The 21075-nt window shown below is 41.4% G+C and overlaps 1 protein-coding gene across 2 annotated transcripts in view; it reads left to right on the top strand.

Annotated features, from left to right (window-relative positions):
- Positions 1 to 15364: 15364 nt before the first annotated feature.
- The window catches only part of smad2 (SMAD family member 2), a 103361-nt gene continuing 97650 nt past the window's right edge, over positions 15365 to 21075 (top strand). For both annotated transcript variants that reach the window (XM_048598189.1, XM_048598182.1), the window contains exon 1: positions 15365 to 16076. In XM_048598189.1, the coding sequence (XP_048454146.1) occupies positions 15793 to 16076 (284 nt within the window). In that variant the 5' untranslated portion in view covers positions 15365 to 15792. The remainder of the gene's footprint in view (positions 16077 to 21075) is intronic.

The raw sequence follows: 21075 nt of genomic DNA, 5'->3' as shown, positions 1-21075 counted from the left end.
CAAATGAGGTTGCAAGTCTATTATACAGTCTGCCTGATATTCCCTTTACATTAAGCCATTTGTAGCAGATTTGTACCCTCACCTTCCTAACGTTTTTTTACCCTGAGACATTTTCATTACCCGTTGCACTGCCATAAATAAACATATTTTATTACTTTTCATATTGTGGGGACAAGCATATGCCTGAAATATGTGAAAGCAGTTTTACCATAGATCTGTTTAGATTATCTGGACATGGTTTTCCTATTTTTAGTCAAAAATTAGGGGCCAGGCGAGTCAGATAGTGACTAACACGCTACTTTAACAATTGAAGTAAAATTGATGTATTGCCTGCCCAGCAATTAATTAAGAACTGATACGTAGAGCACAGGAGAATTTTTTGTCCTATTGCTGGCTTGACACTGGCATCCCAGGTCACCAAAAGTTGCAGACTAATCAGAGGCCGGCAGCTTCTCGGTTCTAAAGACTCATGGTTGAGGCCTATTCCCCAAGGGATCCAGTGGTAAGAGGTAAGTGATTTTTATCTTCTTGTCACAAGGTCGGGACTGAGGTAAGAGAGGTGTTTGGGGAATTCAGAGGCCAGGATGTGGTACTGGCTTTCAGAGGCTATTTCTTGCCTCCATCAATACCTCCAATTTCTCCCAAATTGGGACAATTGGAGATCCCCACCCAGAAAAGGAAAAATTCTACCTATTTCTTACAACTGGTCAAGACATGTAAAATTCTTCAAAGTTTGAATAAATCTGACCTTTCATTCTCTATCAAATATCTCTGCAACAGTGTTCAGTGTTAGAAAAAGGTTTTCCTTACATGTGTGTGTGTGTATGTGTACAATAACGACTTTTGTCCAGAACTTCTTTCTAAACTTCAGGAATACATAACAACATAAGAACTAGGAGCGGCATTAAGAAATTCAGCCCCTTGAGCCTGTTCCACCATTCAATATGATCATGATTGATCTCATCTTGGCCGCAATTCCACTTTCCCGCCGGCTCCCCATAACCCTTTAACCACTTACTAAAAAATCTATCTCCTCCTTAAATTTCCTAGTGTCCTGGCATCCACCACACTCTGTGATAATGAATTTCACAGATTCATGACCCTTTGAAGAAGCAATTCCTCCTCTTCTCTGTTTTAAATCTGCCACCCCTTAGCCTAGAACCTCTTGTTTTAGAATGCCCCACAAAGGGAGACATCCACTGTATACTTACTTCATCAATCCCCTTTACCATTTTATACACTTCAATTAGATCTCTTCTCATCCTTCTAAACACTGGTGAGTATAGGCTTAAACTGTTCAATTTCTCCGCATATTAGATGCCTTTCCTCATTCACTGCTGTGGTAGTTGGGTGAAAGGAGCATCATCTGGTGCATGAAATCTTGCTGGTCCTTCTTAGCTGTCCTACGCTCTCCAAAACTTCTTTGTTTCATGATTTCCAGCAGGGTTGGATTAGTGCTGAAGTCATTCATTACATGAATTGCTTGTCAATGGTGCTATTTTTCTACTCACCTGCCTCTGTTCGCGACTCCATCAGAACTAAAAAATCCTAGTCTTGGAATCTAATGGAGAGGGGGGCAAGAATCCCAATTATTATCTTGTACTGCATCATGTAAAAGGTGAGTGCATGCTGAATTTATACCCAATTATATGCCTGAAAAATATAAATGGAGCACATTCTTTTTAAATGGTGAACCTTGTTATAATAAATTGCATTATATAATTGGTTTGGAATTCATCAATGTTTAATTTATTTTGAACTGAATGAAATAAACATTCATGAGGTTTTAGCTGACAGAAGAAGCTCCTAATCCCAGTAGGCAGGGAACTATCTAAACCACATGAAGGATGAAATTACTCTGTATAATAGAGTGAGCATACACAGCAGCTTTATGTTAATAAGTAGTAATTTGGTGCATTAGCATTATAAAAAACTATTACAATACGAAATCCTTTGAAGACCCAATTGGACAAATTTTTCTGAAGAAGGGTCCAGGCTCGAAACGTCAGCCTTCCTGCTCCTCTGATGCTGCTTGGCCTGCTGTGTTCATCCAGCTCATCACCTTGTTATCTCAGATTCTCCAGCATCTGCAGTTCCTACTATCTCTGGACAAAACCACCCTGTCTCCAATAACATTTACGTTTGGCTCGCTAAGCACAAATAAAGGCAGACACTTGTATTTAGATATAATCACAGTGCAAGTCCTATCTTGTTGATGAGACATCCATGCATGGGGCATTAAGGGATTGTCGTTCCTGCTGCCAGCAAGATTCCTGAGGATGGGGGAAGGGAAGCCCTGAAATCCTATCTAGTTTGGAGTGTTGCAGACAGCACATTCCTGACCCAGGATTATGTGCTGAGGGACACAAAAGAATTTAGGGCCGTTGCTGAAAAGGCACAGTGGAGAAATGTTGCCAAAGGCCTTTCGGCTAGAAGGGCTAGAAACTGCAGAACCACTTGGGCATTGCATTTTATGAAGAAATTACATTGAAAAGCAAGAGTACTGAAGTTAAATTAAGGCACCTCATCATATAGGCCATTCAGCCAATTGAGTGCTTTACCATTTAATGACATCATGACTAATCTTCTTTTAAAATTTATTCGCAGGATGCGGGCATTGCTGTATAGATCAGCATTTATTACCCATCCCTAGTTGATAATAATAAAATTTAAGAGTCAAACACATTGCCTTGGGTCTAGAGTCACATGTAGGTAAGACCAGGTGTGGATGGCAGTTTCCTTCCCTAACAGACATTAGGGAACCATTTGGATTTTTCTGACAATCAACAATAGTCATAATTAGAATCTTATTTCCAATTTTCTTTCCCTGAATTCAAATTCCACTATCTGAAGCAGGGGTATTCGAACCAAGTCCCCGGAACATTACCTGGGTCTCTGGATTAATAGGCCAGTGATAATACCACTAGGTCATCATCTTCTCTCTGATAATCCCTGACTCTACTTTCCTGCCATTTCCCGATATCCCTTGATTTCTTTACGTGATTGAAAACCTGTCTATCTCAGCCTTAAATATCCAGCCTTAATAGCCCTCTGCAGGAAAGAATTCCACAGATTCATTATCCTCTGAGAGAAGAAATTCTTCATCTCTGTCTTAAATGTGTGATCCCTTATTCTGAGATGATGCTGTCTGGTCCTGGACTCTTCCACAAAGGGAAATAACCTGTCCACATCTCTCCTGTCAAGTTTCTGCAGAATCTTGTATGTTTCAATAAGATCAACTCTCATTCTTCTAATTCCAGCGAGTACAGGACCAACCCACTCAACCTCCTCATAAGACAGTCCCTTTATACCTGGTATCAGCCTCATGACCCTTCCCTGCACAGCCTCCAATGCCATTATATCTTGCCTTAGATAAAGCGCCCAAAACGTTTTGCAGATTTCCAGCTGTGGTTTGTTGTATAATTATAGCAAAACCTCCCTTTTAGTCTTTTAGCCATTCTCTGCCAGCCTTTATATTCTGTCCAAAACCTTTTGTGCAATTATATGTTTTTCCTTAAGTTCATGGATTTCCTAACATATTTACTTAATTATGAATGGTGGGTCCACTCTGTTTCTTTATAGTCGGAATGTTATTTATTCTGAAATATCTCCTTAAACTCTGCCACTGCTTCTGTATTGATCTGCCTGCTAACCGAGTAACTTTAGCTAGCTCTGCTTTCATGCTATGCCGTTATTTAAGTTTAAAATACTAGTCTTAGATACAATCTCTTCCTTTTCAAACTGCATGTAATATTCAATTGTACTTTTGCTGCTGCTACCTAGGGTTACCTTTGCTCTGAGGTCATTAACTAATTCTGTCACATTACACAAAACCAAGTCCAGTATAACCTGCTCTCTGGTTGGTTCCAGAAGTTCATGCTATAAGAAAGTATCTCAAAGGCATTCTCTGATCTCATCATCCAGGGTACTTTTGCCAGTCTGATTTTTTTCTTTTTTTTTGTAATTTAACGTATTTTACTAATCAACCCGTTCAGGGATGTTATTACACACCTCTGGAGCAGGTGTAACTTGAACCCAATCCTCTTGGTCCAGTGGTTGAGACACTACACTGCACCACCAGGGTCCCTGTTGATACACGTATTAAAATCATCTGTGATTATTTGCTGTCCCCTGATCACAACCAGCCCATGGTGGTTACTATTAGGGAGTTGTCCCCAGCTCCCATTTATACTTTCATCGCTGTTTTAAATCTGCAAATACTTATCCTAAAACTATGACCTTTCATTCCAGATTGCCCTGCATGAGGAAACATCCTTTCTACGTCAATTTTGTCAATCCCCGTTAGCACTTTATTTACTTCAATCAGATCTCGTCTTATTCTTCGAAGCTGCAGACAGTATAGTCAAACTGCTCAACCTCTCTTAAAATCATAGAATTTACAGTAAAGAAGGAGGCTAATCAACCCATCATGTCTGTACCAGCTCCCGAAGGAGGTACTCAACGAGTCCCATTTTCCAGCCCTATCTCTGTTGCCCTACAGCTCTCTTTTGGAACCTCACATGGAATCCACCTCCACCACTCTCCCATGCAGTGCATTCAAGACCCTAACAACTCTCTGAGTAAAAGAGTTTCGGCTCATCTCACTACTAGCTCTCTTGCTGACAATCTTGAAACTGTGACTCCTAGTTATTGACATACCAATTAGTGGAAACAGAATATCCTCTTTACCCTGCAAAATTGTTCATCATTTTTAACACCTCAATAAGGTCACCTCTTAATCTTCTCTGCTCCAAGTAGAATAAGCCCAATTTCTCTAGAAACAAAGATTAAACTCCTTCATTCCTGGTACCATTCTAGTAAGTCTCTTTTGCACTCTCTCCAGGCTTTTAACATTCTTCCTTAAATAAGACAAACCCCTCATCTCTGGAATCAATCTAATGAACCTTCTCAAAATTTACTTCAATACCATTCAAGTAAGGGACAAAAATTGATGCAATATTCCAGATACAGTCTCATTAATACCCTATACAATTGTAGTGACATTTGCCAACTTTTTATACGCAATTCCTTTGGAAATAAATGCCAACATTCTATTTGCCTTCCTCATTACCTGCAACACCTGCATTCTACTTTTCTGCGATTCATGTAAGAAGACACCCAGATCCCTCTGCGCTGAAGCTGAAATATCTCCACAGAGGCTGATATCCCATCACCAAGTCAGCCTTGATTTATACCCTTTATTAACATTGATCCAGCTCCCTCACAGCCAGCTCTCCGAATGAACAGGATTTCTGACACTCCTGTTCTTATCTATCATCTATAGCGACATGATTGGACTAGATTAATAGCCCCAATCAGGGAACTCATGTTTTATGAGATTAATCTGACTGACCTTGTTACAATTACTATGTCGCTCCCCCTCCGAGAACATTAGTAACTCCTCCTGGGACAGGTGCCTTCAACTCTGCCTCTGATACAGGCAGCACACTGTACCGCACAGTAGCTCACCTCTTGCGCTTGGAGCATCTCGGAAGAAAATTCATTCTCTTCTTCAGGAAGCAAAGATATCGAGGCGGTGACATCTGCCGTGTCCATCTCAGATACCAGGGTATCTTCAACACTTGATGGAGACGGAGCACCCATGGGTTCCAGAACAGTCAGTAAGGCTGTCAAGGAGCCAGGCATGTTTTGCTCCCGCACCATTTGCATGTTTGCAGTTTTCGTATGGTCCACATGCATGTTCAGGAACATCGCACCAACTAGAACTTTATATGTCACTGGACTTGACCTCGCTTCAACCATGCCTCTTACCCATGCAGGGCCAGTCCTGTGGTTCCAATACCAAACTTTGTCCCCTAAAGTAAACTGTCTCTCTCGATGAGCAGAGTGTTGTATCCTACATTGGCGCTCCTGATGCCGTTTCACCCTCCCACCCCAGCTTCAGGAAGATCAGATTTAAACTGGTAAGGAGTGTTGTCCCCATTAGCAACTCTACTGGAGCTATCCCTGTAGTTGCATGAGGGGTGGTCCTATAATCAAATAGGAACTGGGGCAGGTTGTTATCTAGTGAAGCTGTAGGCTATTTCTTTAAGCCTGCCTTCAAAGTTTGGGCTGATTTTTCTGCCAAACAATTGGATGATGGATGGTATGGAGCTGTCCTTACGACACATAGGAAATACTCAAATTCTGTGCTGGTAAACAATGGCCTGTTATCTGTGACCAATACTTCCAGAGTCCATGTATTGCAAAAGATATATGCTCCCCGTGTTTAATAAATGAACTCTATGCACATCCAGCTATTTTGAATGAGCATCCACAATGACTAAGAACATTGAGTTCATGAATAGTCGACGTGTAACCAAGTCCAGGGTTTATCCAGCCTTTCCCAAGAATGTGGGGCAGCTGCTGGCGGTAATTTTAACCTTGTTGGCACTCTGGGCACTGTCCCACCATCATGGCTATGTCTGCATCCAGCTCTGACCACCAGGCATAACTTCTTGTCAATATCTTTATTTTGTAAACCCCTGATGGCCATGGTGGAGTTCAGCCATTATCTGGTGGCGACCTTTGCTCGGGACAATCACTCTTGCTCCCCATAATAATATGCCATCCTTTACTGTGATCTGGTCTCCACAGTTCCAAAAAGGTTTCAGTTCTGGTTGTGATGGCCCTTTGATTTACGCCATCTCGACCAGCTGTTTTAGTTTTGCCAGGACCAGATCTTTTTGCGTCCAAAGTCTGATATTGTCAGCTGTGACTGGAAGTGCGTCCAGAAAATTTAAAACCATTATGGACTCTTCCAGTGACAGTACGACTAGTGGTTTATCTACTAGTGGGAGGTGGCTTGACACATCTGCAGTTGCGACTTGGCCTCCTGGACTGTGTTCCAAATTGTAATTATATGCACTTAATATTAGAGCCCACTGCTGAATTCGACCTGAAGATATGGGTGGCAGTGCCTTGTCCTGTTTAAGTAAATCTAGCAGGGGTTTATGGTCCATTGTTACTACAAATTTAGACCATAAAAGGTATTGATAGAACATGTTGACTCCAAATATGACCGCCAAACCTTGCTTCTCTATCTGGGTGTATTTACGCTCTGCAGTAGCCAAAGTCCTGGATGCATATGCGATTGGGCGTTCCTCTCTTTGAGCCACCTATGAGCTAATTCTACCCTGATGCCATACAGGGAGCAATCGCATGTCAATACCAGATCTGGCTTAGGGTCATGGTGTGCCAACATTTTAGGGAACGATAGCTGTTTCTTCACTTCCCTGAAAGCTATGGCTTGGCTGCATGACCATTTCCAAAGCTGACCCTTTTTTAAGAGTTCATTCAAAGGTGCCAGGATGGAGGCCAGGTTATGTATGGACTCTCTGGAATAATTCACCAGTGCAAGGAAAGACCTAAGCTCTGGTACAGACTAAGGAGCCGGGGCACATTTGAGCACCCTCACTTTATCTTCCAACAGGTGTAACCTGGTCTTGTTGACTCTGTCAAAAATTGCAGCATGTTAATGTGCAGAGGGACTTGGGTGTCCTTGTGCATGAATCACAAAAAGGTGGCTTGCAGTTATACAGTCATAGAGCTTTACAGCATAGAAACAGAGCCTTCGGTCCAACTCGTCCATGCCAACCAGGTAGCCTAAATGAACCTAGTCCCATTTGCCAACATTTGGCCCATATCCCTCTAAACCCTTCCTATTCATACACCTATCCAGATGCTTTTTAAATGTTGTAATTGTATCAGCTTCCACCACTTCATCTGCTCATTACATACATGCTCCACCCTTTGCATTAAAAGGTTGTCCCTTAGGTCCCTTTTAAATCTTACCCCTCTCACCTTAACCCTATGCCCTCTAGTTTTTCACTCCCCTACCGTGGGGCAAAGAGTGTGACTATTTGCCCTATCCATGCACCTCATGGTTTTATAAATTTCTATAAGGTCACCCCTCAGCTTCTGATGCTCCAGGGAAAATAGCTCCAGCCTATTCAGCCTCTCCCTATAGCTAAAACCCTCCAACCCTGGCAACATCCTGGTAAACCTTTCTGAACCCTTTCAAGTTTCACAACATCCTTCCTACAGCAGGGAGACCAGAACTGAACGCAGTATTCCAAAAGTGACCTAACCAATATCCTGTACAGCCGCAACATGACCTCCCATCCTACAGTCAATGCACTAACCAATAAAGGCAAGCATACCAAACGCCTTCTTCACTATCCTGTGTACCTGCGACTCCAGTTTCAAGGAACTATGAACTTGGTCTCTTTGTTCAGGAACACTTCCCAGGACCTTACCAGTTAGTGTATAAGTCCTGCCTTGATTTGCCTTACCAAAATGCAGCACCTCACATTTATCTAAATTAAAGCCCATTTGCCACTCATTGGCCCATTGGCCCATCTGATCAAGATCCCATTGTATTTTGAGGTAACCTTCTTCGGTTTCCAATTCACCACCAATTTTGGTGTCATTTGCAACCTTACTAACCATACCTCTTACATTCACATCCAAATCATTTATATAAATGATGAAAAGCAGTGGACCAGCACCAATCCTTGTGGCACACCACTTGTCACAGGCCTCCAGTCTGAAAAGCAACCCTCCACCAACACCCTCTGCCTCCTACCTTCGAGCCAGTACTGCATCCAAATGGCTAGTTCTCTCTGCATTCCATGTGGTCTTACCTTGCTAACCAATCTACCATGCAGAACCTTGTCGAACGCCTTACTGATGTCCATATAGATCACGTCTACCGCTCTGCCCTTATCAATCCTCTTTGTTACTTCTTCAAAAAACTCAATCAAGTTAGTGATTCCCATGCACTAAACCACACTGGCCATCCCTAATCAGTCCTTGCCTTTCCAAATTCATGTAAATCCTGTCCCTCAATTCGCCAATCACTGATATCAGGTTCGCAGTCTATTGTTTCCTGGCTTTTTCTCACCATCTTTCTTAAATTCTGGCACCACGTTAGCCAACCTCCAGACTTCTGGCACTTCACCTGTGCCTATTAATGATAGAAATATCTCTGCAAAGGGCCCAGCAATCGCTACTCTAACTTCCCACAAGGTTCTAGGTACACCTGATCAGGTCCCAGGGATTTATCCACCTTTGTACATTTCAAGACATCCAGCACATCCTCCTCTGAAATATGGACATTTTTCAAGATGTCACGATTTATTTCCCCAAGTTCTCTAGCTTCCATATCCTTCTCCACAGTTAAACACTGAAGCACTATGATCATTTAGCATCTGTCCTATCTCCTGTGGGTTCACACATAGGTGGCCTTGCTGATCTTTAAGGGGCTCTGTTCTCTCCGTATTTACTCTTTTGTCCTTAATATATTTTTGGAATCCCTTTGGATTCTCCTTAATCCTATTTGCCAAAGCTATCTCATGTCCCCTTTTTGCCCTCCTAATTTCCCTCTTAAGTAAACTCCTACTGCCTTTAGACTCTTCTGGGGATTCACTCAGTCCCTGCTGTCTATAACTGACATTTATTTTCTCCTTTTCTTGACCAGAACCTCAATTTCTCTAGTCATCCAGCATTCCCAATATCTACCAGCCTTGCCCTTCACCCCAACAGAAACATACTGTATCTGAACTCTTCAATGATGGGAGAACCCAGCACATCAGTGTAAAGGATAAGGCTGAAGCATGTGCAACAATCTTCAGCCAGAAGTGCCAACTGAATGATCCATGTCAGCCTCCTCCAGAGGCCTCCTGTATCACATTTGCCAGTATTCAGCCAAATTGATTCATTTCATATGATATCAAGAAATGATTGGAGGCCCTGGATACTGTAAAGCACAGAAGGCATGTACTCCAGAATTTGCCATACTCCAGGTTGTTCCAGAGCAGTGACAACACTGGCATCTACCCCACAATGTGGAAAATTGCCCAGGTATATCCTCTCCAATTAAACAGGACAAATCCAATCTAGCCAATTACATCTCATCAGTCTATTCTCAATCATCAGTAAAGTGATGGAAGGTGCCATCCGCAGTGCTATCAGGCAGCACTGGCTCAGCAATAACATGCTCTATGACATCCAGTTTGGGCTCCTCCAAGGCCACTCAGCTTCTGACTTCATTACAGTTTTGGTTCAAACATGGACAAAATAGTTGAATTTCAGAGATGTGATGAGATTGACAGCCCTTGACATGAAGGCTATATTTGATGGAGTGTGACATCAAAAAACCCTCGCAAAACTTGAATTAATGGTAATTAGGATAAAACTTTCCAACGGCTGGATTCTTACCTGGCACATGGATAGACAGGCATGGTTGTTGGAGGTCAGTCATCTCAGGTCTAGAACATCTCTGCAGGGATTCCTTAGGACAGTGTCTTATGCAAAACCATGTTCAGCTGCTTCATCAATGATCTGCTCTCCATCATAAGATCAGAAGTGGGGATGTGCACCAATGATTGCACAACATTTAGTATCATTCTGGGTCAAAATCTTGGAATTCCCTCCCTAATGGCAATGTGGTCAACCCACAGCAGGTGAACTGCAGTGTTTCAAGAGGGCAGGTCATCACCATCATCTCCAGGGCAACTAGGGACTAGCAATAAAGACTGGCCAGCCAGTGATGCCCACATCCCACAAGTTTAAAAAAAATTGTGGCTCCTCAGATACTGAAGCAGTCTATATTCAAATGCAAAAAGACCTGGACAATATCTGGGCTTGGGGTGAAAAGTAGCAAAGAGTTCCAAAGACACACAATTGTCAGGCAATGACCATCTCCAAAAGAGATAATCTAACTATAGTCCCTTGACATTCAATGGCATTACCATCACTGAATACTCCACTATCAACATCCTGGGCGTTACCATTGACCAGAAACTGAGCTGGAGATGCCAGATAAATATAGTGGCTACAATAGCAGGACAAGAGGCTAGGAATACTGTGGCAAGGAACTCACCTCCTGACTCCCCAAAGTCTGTCCACCATTTACAAGGCACAAGTCAGGAGTGTGTTGGAATACTGCCCAGTTGCCTGGATGAGTGCAACTCCAACAATACTCAAGCAGCTTGACACCATCCAGCACAAAGCAACCTGAAGAATGGTAATACCCAAAACGTTGACTGCTCCTTTCCTCCAGATGGCGCCTGGCCTGCTGTGTTCTTCCAGCTTCCTGTTTGTTTACAAAGCAACCTACTTGACTGGCATCACATCCACAAACATTCAGTCATTCCACCAATGATGCTGAGTTATAGCAGTGTGTACCATCTATAAATACATTGCAGTAATTCGCCAAAGCTCCTTAGATAGTGCCTTCGAAACCCAGAACCATTTATTTCCAGAAGGAGAAGAGCAGCAAGTACATGGGAACACCACCACTTACAAGTTCCTCTTCAAGCCACTCAGCGTCCTGACTTGGAAATATATCACAGTTCCTTCAATGTCACTGGGTTAAAGTCCTACAGTTCTCTCCCTAATGCCATTGTGGGTCTACCAACAGCAAATGGACTGCAGTGGCACCAGGTATCAACTCACCACCACGTTCTCAAGGGCAACTAAGGACAGGCAATAAATGCTGGCTCAGTCATTGACACCCGGGTCCCACAAGTGAATAAAAAAGATGTGTTGGTGTTAATTCTCCAAAATTTCCTAGATTCTGGGAAGGTTCTGTCAGAATGGAAAGCAACAAATATAACCCATGTATTCAAGAAGGAAAAGAGGTAGAAAACAGGAAACCATTGACAAGTTAGCTTGATGTCTGCCATGGTCAAGGTGTTATCATTAAAGAGGTTATAGCTTATTTTATGGTCCAGACAAACTCGCCTCAAAAACATTTAAGATAGCTTGGACTCCAACTTTTTCTTATTTTTAAAGGCAAGTGTAAGGTGTTGAGTTCCGGCTACAAATCAATTGGTCAAACTACCCAGCTTGAAGCTTTATTTTTACATTATAGTAAAATACAGACAAAAGAAAGAAGAATTGGAATAACTTAGAGTCATTGAATCATACAGCTGCTCAGCATGGAAACAGGCCCTTCTGTCCAACTCGTCAACACCGGCCAGATTTCCTAAATTAGTCTAGACCCATTTGCCAGCATTTGGCCCAAATCTCTCTAAACCGTTCTTATTCATATACCCATCCAGATGCCTTTTAAATATTGGAATTGTACAAGCTTCCACCACTTCCTCTGGCAGTTCATTCCAAACATCACCACCCTCTGTGTGGAAAAACTGCCCCTTAGGTTCCTTTTAAATTTCTCTTCTCTCACCTTAAACCTATGCCCTCTAATTTTAGACTCCCCTACCCTGGGGAAAAGACCTTGACCATTCGCCCCATCTATGCCCCACATGATTTTATAAACTTCTATAAGGTCACCCCTCAGCCTCCGACACTCTCGGGAAAATAGCCCCAGCCTATTCAGCCTCTCCCTATGGCTCAAACCCTCCAAAAAGGATTCTAGGCAATCCAAGATGGAGGACGGGGAAAAACTGTGATTGTAAGAGCTGCTCCTTTTTTGAAGTATTTTCAGTACTGGAACTGGTTTCCTTGCACCTTTGGAGCAGTAATTAGTATTTTGTAAGCTGTTGCATTGTTTTTTGGAGCTTAACTCTATTGGAAAGCTTAACAGAATAATAGATTATTTAACATGTAAACAGTGACTGTTCCATATAGTACCATTCAATAAACATATCCTTGGCAAAGGCAAATTCAGTAAAATAAATTGTCTCACATGCAATTCTAGCAGGCAAGAAGAGAACTCAAGCTTATTGCAGTAACAGGGAGAGAACAGCTTCCACATCCAGCTTCAAAAACCCAGCAATTGTTGAAAGCTTAAACTAAAATCCTGGTTCTGCAGGAGCTTGACTCCACCCCTTCAAGCTGTCTCTACTATTCCAACATTAAAAAAAACCAAGGCACTTCAAGGCACTGGAGCAGTACCACTGATGCTGCCTGTGCAAGATCCTGCAAATCTGGTGGGAAGAAAGACGCAACACCAGCTTCCTTGACCAAGCCAACATCCCCAGTGTCAAGGCACTTACCATCTTTGATTGGCTATGATGGACTGGGTATGTCGTCCACATGACCAAAATGAGACTCCCCAAGCAGGTGCTCTACTCCCAGCTTTCAAACAGCAGGCAAGCCCTAGGTGCACCGAGGAAGTGCCTCAGTAATACCCTCAAGGCCTCACTGACGAAGTGCAGCATTCCCACAGGGACCAAGACTATCCAAAGTGGAGGAGGAGCATCCAGGAAGGCATCAAATACTTTCAAACTTGCCATCAGGAAAAAGTGGGAGCTAGGCGAAAACAGCGAAAGGACTGCTCTGCCACACCAATATCCTTTCTCGTGAGCACCACCTGCCCCAAGTATAACAGAGCCTATGGTAGTTGAATTGATATGTACAGCCACCTATGGACTCACCCCGACAGTGGAAGAGTGTCATTCTCATCTGCGAAGGACTGCCGATGATGATGCAGGTATCCCAATTATTAAGAAGGTTAATAGATTGCTATCCTTTATTACAAAAGGAATTGAACATAAAGGTAGAATATTAGGGCATTGGTGAGACCACTTCTGGAATACTATGTGCAGTTTTGGTTTCTTTACCGAAGGATGTAAAGCATTGGAAGTGGTTCAGTTGAGGTTTACTAGATTGATACCTGGAATGAGCAGGTTGCCCTCTAAGGAAAGGTTGTACAGTCTGGGTTTGTTTCTACTGGAGTTTAGGAGAGTCTTTGTTGAAGTCTACAAGATCCTCAAAGGTGGATATGTAAAGGATATGAGATAACAAGGTGTAGAGCTGGGTCAACACAGCAGGCCAAGCAGCATCAGGAGAGCAGGAAGGCTGACGTTTTGGGCCTATGGTTGAGCACAGAATTAAGGGATACTGTTTGAAAATTAAGAAATGCCTTTTGGGGCATAAATTGTTTACTCTTAAGTTTGCGCGTGTGTTGGGAACATTCTGCCTCAGAAGGTAGTTGTTTGGGTCATTGAACAATTTGAAGTTGGAAGCAAGGGAATGAAAGTTATTGGGGTAGAGGGAAGCGTGGAATTCAAACAAACAGATCAGCTAGAATCTTCTTTAACAGTGGAGCATTGGCTTGAGGGGCCAAATGGTCTACTGCTGTTCCTAATTTGCATGTGATAGAAAATGTGAAAAAATATTGCATATACACAGGGGCGACTTGGTGGTAGCACTGCTGCCTCACAGTGCCAGGGACCCAGGTTTGATTCCACCCTTGGGCGACTGTCTGTGTGGAGTTTGCACATTCTCCCCGTGTCTGCGTGGGTTTCCTCTGAGTGCTCCGGTTTCCTCCCACAGTCCAAAGATGTGCAGGCTAGGTGGATTGGCCATGCTAAATTGCCCATAACGTTCAAGGATGTGTAGATTAGGTGTGTTATAGGGGGATGTGTCTGGGTGGGATGTTCTGAGGGTTACTGTGGACTTGTTGGCAGAAGGGCCTGTTTCCACACTGGAGCGATTCTATGATCTATACAAAATTATTCATAAATATGTAACATAACGGTGGCAGATGTAGGGGTTCAGATCAGATCAAGACAAGAGGTGGCTTGTTAATCTAGTTTTGAAACACAATTATTGCCACATACTTAAAATAGTTTTCAGCCCTTTACCATTCATAAAAGAATGAGATAATTGGAGTTTTAAGGTTGGACGTTTTTTGAGGGTGGTGCAGAGCAGATAGGCTCAAGGCTGCAAGCAAAATGCCCACCAGTCTGTTTAATTTTCAACTCTTTTGATATCTAGGATTTCACAGCACTGAAGCCTGGAAACTAAACAATACCAATATAAAAACCAAATTTTCAAACTGCATGTATTTCACGCTAATAGTAGCCATCCCAGAATATATCATCAAGTTGGAAGATGCTCCAATTAGTGGTAACGTAATGATAACCAACCAATTCTAACACAAAGTAGAAAGCTGATGAGGAAAATTCAAACTGTTCCTCCTTCCATTGAAAATCCAGCAGCTAGGAGTGAGCCGGCGGAGGAATACACCCAAAGGGCATTTTGAATAATAAGCTCATATAGTAGGGAACTTTAACTAATAGCCCAATTTAACAACGTTTGGATTTATATTAGCAAAAAAAGTGGATTTCCAGCTTCCAATTCAAGTCCTTTCTGCATCAAAAAAGGTGATTAGTTTGAATGTAACCGCTGGAACTATTTCAAGTGGAGGAACACACCCCTTGATCGTTTTGCCTTTCCCCCTCCTTCCCCAAAGAAAGGAGGAAAAAAGTTTTGCTGAGGCATCAACCAAACCTGTTAACCGGACGTTCCCCACGCACGCTTGGATTGATTGACGTGAGGTTCTGTCCAATAGACGCTCGGGATCTGGCCGAACGGCCGGGCGTCTGGGGCAGGCGCGCCAATGAGAGTGGAGGACGCGCCAGCGCTGGGGGTGGGATTTCCAGGTGGAGTGAGAGAGGGGGGGGGAGGCTGTTTAATCGTTTCTCTCCGTCAATCAAAGAAAAAGGGAGCGAAGAGGCCAGCGGGGAGACAGGGAGAAAAAAAATCAAATAAAATCTCCTCAGGGGAGGATGTGAGAATTAATAATAAATTACCCAGAAGGCTAACGACATTTTTTGAGGGCAATTTTGATTTATTTTCTCTCGAATCGTCTCGGTTGATAAGCGGCAGTTAGCGAGCAACGCGAGGCACAATTGTGTGAATTTTTGAATCGTGGTTGCCGTTTTCTTCCCCTCCTTTTCCAGCCTCAGTTAGTCCCTTTATTGTTATTTTCCTCTTTCTTCTTTACCTTTCTCATTTTTTTTCCTCCCTCCCACCGTCACCCCATACCCCCCACCCCCGCCCCTTCATTCCCACTCCCCATTCCTGGCTCGAACCATGTCGATCTTGCCCTTCACGCCGCCCATCGTCAAGCGTTTGCTGGGCTGGAAGAAAGGCGGCGAGTCGCAGTCTCCCTCTTCTCAGTCCCCGTCGCAGGCGCCGCCGCAGCAGCAACAACAACAACAGCAGCAACAACAGCAGAACAACGGGCAGGACGACAAATGGTGCGAGAAAGCCGTCAAAAGCCTGGTGAAGAAGCTGAAGAAGACGGGGCAGCTGGATGAGCTGGAGAAGGCCATCACCACCCAGAGCTGCAACACCAAGTGTGTGACCATCCCCAGGTAAGGAACGCCTAGCTTCTGCCAAACCTCTCTTCCTAAACTATGCAGCCAGGTTAAGTTGTTACATTTTAATGATACACTTTTTTTTGTGACAAGTTTATTTTTGTTGTTTTAAAATTAACTCGATCATTTACCAACGAGCGTATCCGTAGGCCCTGTGGCCAAATGCACGTTTGTTTCACTTGATTTTCGGAATCTAAGGCAAATATTTTGTTCCAGTTTCTGCTAATTATAAACATTGGTAATATTTGACACTTGGTTGATGTGTATTAGGTTTTTAGAAATGTGTATTAACTTGTGATTTTAGGTTATAACTTCATTAGTGTAGCTTTGTTCGAAAACATATGGTAATTTTGTTTATAAAGAGGGACAGTTCTATTCCATTGAACAGCACACTGGTCTGGATCAATTTGTAACTTTTTTTTGTTTTTTTTTTGTTTATCTTCAGTTAGTATAAAAATAAGTTGTTATTACTGTCTGTTGAAGGATAGTGTTTTCTCCTGCTCATGTCCCCTGGTTAACGCTTTGGATTTGATATTAAAACTTTTTATATAAAACATTGTTTATGGGAATCAGTGTTTTCCTTATACTTTTTTTTTACAATATGCCAAAGTTGCATTTCATATCATCTCTGTTGCCTCGAGAAAGTGCTCCTTACAGTGATGGTTTCATGAAGGTGTTTGATAGGAAACTTCAGTATTTTGTTTATTATGATGAAGAAACGGGGCTATATGTCTTTTAGAATGGTAGTACTTGGAGGTGGCAGTATTTCCATGCCATTGTTTTTGCCTCTTCGGTAGCAAAAGTTAAGAGTGTGGTTAACTTTTTTTTCCATTTTGTACGGAGAAGAGCATGCAGGATGTAAATAGCTGTCATTAGGATGATTTTAATCTGATTTCTTTAGTGGATAGTTTCTTGAAACAAAAGTTTTGAGATTACATTAAAACATTTTTCAGAATTTGGTTTTTGTTCTCAACTTTTCTATTAAAATGAATGCATTTTCTTAAATGCCAGGGCAAAAATAAAGAAGGGCACTTTTTTTTTCTAATATTCACATCTGATCCCCTAGGGGAAATAAGAGCATGTTTATCCATCTGAGCCAAAATGATGGAACTATTGTGTTTATCTTGGCGTGCTATCGTTTTCTCGCCAGCTCTCAAAAATAAGGGGCACAAAAGAATATATTACAACTGCAGTCCCTCTCTGCAGTTTAATTCTGAGTCATTTAGGCTGGTAGCCTCGTTAATAAATGAGAGGAAAAACAATGACGTTTTAGTTAATAGTCATTCCCTTTTTTTATTTCATCATTTGTTGTGGAACTTTTCCATTAATTAAACCTGCCTGTGTGCTTGTAGAAGTTTATTGCAGACTCCTGGAATGTCATGGGTTTTTATTGCTTAGAGCAGAATTTTCTATTTGTTCTAATTTGTAACAACTCAAAGTTTGAACTGTAAGCTGAACAGAATCACTGGATAATTATAGCATTAGCAGAAGATGCTGAAAATCCTCAGTATCTGATGCAAATGGATAATGTTGGAGATCTTCAAACAAAAAAAGTTATGTCCTCGTTTGTGGTCTGTTTTTACACATTTGAATGCTGATGAAGTTATTTATGCATTTCCAGCATTGTGCCTGTTGTTCCCGTTATGGAAAAGTGGAGAAAAACCCAAATGATTTATTAGCACTAAATTATTTTTCGTTTTTAATGTATTCATGTAACTTATTTAATGCTGACTGTGTCCAACAGGTTTGGGTAAGAAACAAGTCCCAACATTATTTAATATGCATCTTGAGTGTGTATTCCGGTTTGGTGTCAATGTCAAAGCTCATCTTTAGTATTGATCTGTAAACTTTACACCAGTTCGATCTACCTGGAAATGGGATGGATTTATTTATGATCATATTGCTGGTAATATAGCAATGTGGCTTGGTTTAAAGTTGGCTAATTCTGCCAATAGGAGTTCACTGGCAAATGTGAATCAGACCTCTAATAGTATAAATTTAATTTTATTTCTATATATTGTGAATATTTTGCTGTTTCTAGAATCATGAGGCCATTTGGCCCATCATATCTGTACATGATTTGTGAAAGCTATCAAAAGTTAGTTTCTTGTCTTTTTTTCCCATAAATTCCAGCATATTTTTGTATTTCAAGTATTTAATCAGATTCATTTGAAAACTTAAGTCAACTTCCATCATACTTTCAAGCAATGCATTACAGAATGCAATGAATCAATGTAACAACTTTTTCTCCTCTTGTTGCCTTTTAATCTTTTTGGTTGCCTTAAATGTGACCTTCTGTCACTGGGAAATAACTTTCTCACTTGTTCTCCTGAAAGCCTTTTTTTAAAAAATATCCCTCCTATTTTTTCTCCTTCATCTCTGTTGTAAGGTACATAAGTGTACTTTTTGTCATCTCTTCATATTGAAATTTTTTTCCTGCTATCACTGTAATAAATTCTCTTCTGTATGTCTCTCCTAATTGTTGACATCAGTGCCATTGGCCATTCTAGTATCAAGTTAAGACAATGTGCCCAGATTTTAAAAGATGTGCAATCAATAAAATTAAAATAAAACAACATATGAAATAGTATTAATATTATAATTTGCAACTCCTTTTTCTTTCTTCTGTCTTCCATTTTTCTCCACCCCCGTCCCAACCTCCCCATCGTTGGAAATGCCACCATTTCCCAGTTGCTTTTAATTCTAATGAATTGTCACTGGCCTTGAAACATTAACTCTGTCTTTGCTCTCCGCAAACACTGCCAGAACTGCTGCCTTTCTCCAGCACTTGCAGTTCTTAATGAACAATACTATTTAATATGAAATAAAACAAAGTCTATGATGCAGTCAGATTGTGTGGTTCCCAGTGGTCGTGAAAACCTCATACACTCCAAGGGTAACCAGTTGTGGACGTGGCCGTTGAAGAGTGTTATTTTATAATAGCTGCACTTGGTCAACTTGCCAACACAGAAGTATAAGAGTACAATTTGGCTATTTGTTTGTGCATTTCAGTAAGGACATGGCTCGTGGTTGTCATCTCAATCCACTTTTCTGTCCGTCCTTCATAATTGTTGACTATCAAAAATCTACACAACTGCCTTCAGTAAATTTCAATGACCCATCTCCACTGCTATCCGGGGAAGGGAACTCCACATGCTAATAACCCTCGGAGAGAAAAATAATTTTTGTTTTTAAAAGGAAGACCTCCTTAAATTTTGGCCCCTGTTTCTAGTATCCTTCATGATAGAAAACAAACATCCTCCTGCTATTCACCCCATCCATTCCCCTTGGCTATCTCTTTGTTTTTCTAAACTTCAGTGGGTATAGATGCAAACTGTTCAACTTTTTACGGTAAGCTCTTCTAGGAATGAATCAAATGAGCCTACTCTGAACCGCTTCTAATACATCTATTTATTTTTAGTCAAGTAAAGAGACCCAAACTCTGTACAGTACTCCAGATGTGGTCTCGTCAACACTGCAGTGAACCTTTCCTACTCTGGCTTTTATTGCAAATGGAATAAAATAGACTTCCATTTGCCTTGCTGTACCTGCATTCTAACTTTGTGATTGGACACTCAGATCCCTTTATATGAAGTTCTATAATCTCTCTATTTAAATAGTATGCTGCTTTCTTTTTCTTGTTGGTGGATAAGTTCATGTTTTCCTACTTTATACCCATATGCCAAACTTGTGCCCACCCACCTAAACTTTCTGTAACCTTTTGCAGACTCCACCTCTTCACTTACTTTCGTATTTATCTTGGTATCAGTGGCAAATTTACAGTTTACGTTTGTAAAATTACATTTGTCATTTGTGTTTCCATTTTACCACTCTGTCGTTCAGTCTGTTAACATCTTACTTACCTTTTACTACTTTTGAGTTTTGACACCTGTAGCTTTGAATTGATGCCCTCCTATGTACTCGTGTTAATCTTTTTGATAAGAGCAGTGGTTCTAATACTAAGAATTACCACTGTACACTTACACCAGTCAGAAAACATCCATTTATTCTTAACAAAAACCGAAAGAACTGCAGATGCTGTAAATCGGGTACAAAAACAGAAGTTGCTGGAAAAGCTCAGCCAGTCTGGCAGCATCTGTGAAGAAAAAAAATCAGAACTCTGAGGAAGGGTCACCGGACCCAAAACGTTAACTCTGATTTTTTTTTTTCTTCTTCACAGATGCTGCCGGACCTGCTGAGCTTTTCCAGCAACTTCTGTTTTTGACCCATTCATTCTTGCCCAGCACAAATGTTAAACTATACAGGTACTAGAAATCTGAAATAAAAACAGCGTATCAAACGTTTAGCATTTCGGGAAGCATCTGGGAACAGAAGCAGTTTGTATTTTTGGTCACTGATCAATTCTGATAAGATTGTCAGCCTTGCATGCATTCTGTGTCTCTCCATAGATGCAGTCCAACCTGCTGGTCTATTTCCAGCATTTTCTACTTTATTTCAGTTCACTATTACTTAACATTATCATGTCAGCCATAATCTCATTGAATAGCATAGCAGATTTGATGGTCCAAATGGCCTAATTATATTCTTGTGTTTTATGGCCTTAATTCATGTCAATATGTTTCACCAATCTAAAATGCTCTGATTTTGCACATTACCTCTTTTGTGGGCCTCTATCAAAACTTTCTCTATTCAAAAAAATATACATTACTGATATCTCCCTCATCTATTCTTCTAGATTTATTCTCCAAAAAAGTTTGTCAAACACTTTTTCCCTTTCATAAATCTATGTTGACTGTAGTATTGTTGTGTTTCTAGTGTCCCATTATTGCATCGTTTGTAACGAATGCCAGCATTTCTGAACTACTGACCAGTCTGTAATTCCTGATTTTTGTCCTCCCTCAAAACCATCCCCTATTTCCTATCCTTTAGCAACATGGGATGTAGATTTTTTTTCTTTCTTTATTCATTAACAGGATGAAGGCATCACTGGCTAGGCAGCATTTAGTACCTGTAAATTACCCAGAGAGCAGTTCAG

This window comes from Rhincodon typus, chromosome 1 (genome assembly GCF_021869965.1).
Source record: "Rhincodon typus isolate 14 chromosome 1, sRhiTyp1.1, whole genome shotgun sequence".
In the NCBI taxonomy this organism is placed as follows: domain Eukaryota; kingdom Metazoa; phylum Chordata; class Chondrichthyes; order Orectolobiformes; family Rhincodontidae; genus Rhincodon; species Rhincodon typus.
This window is presented reverse-complemented; position numbering and strand designations above follow the sequence as displayed.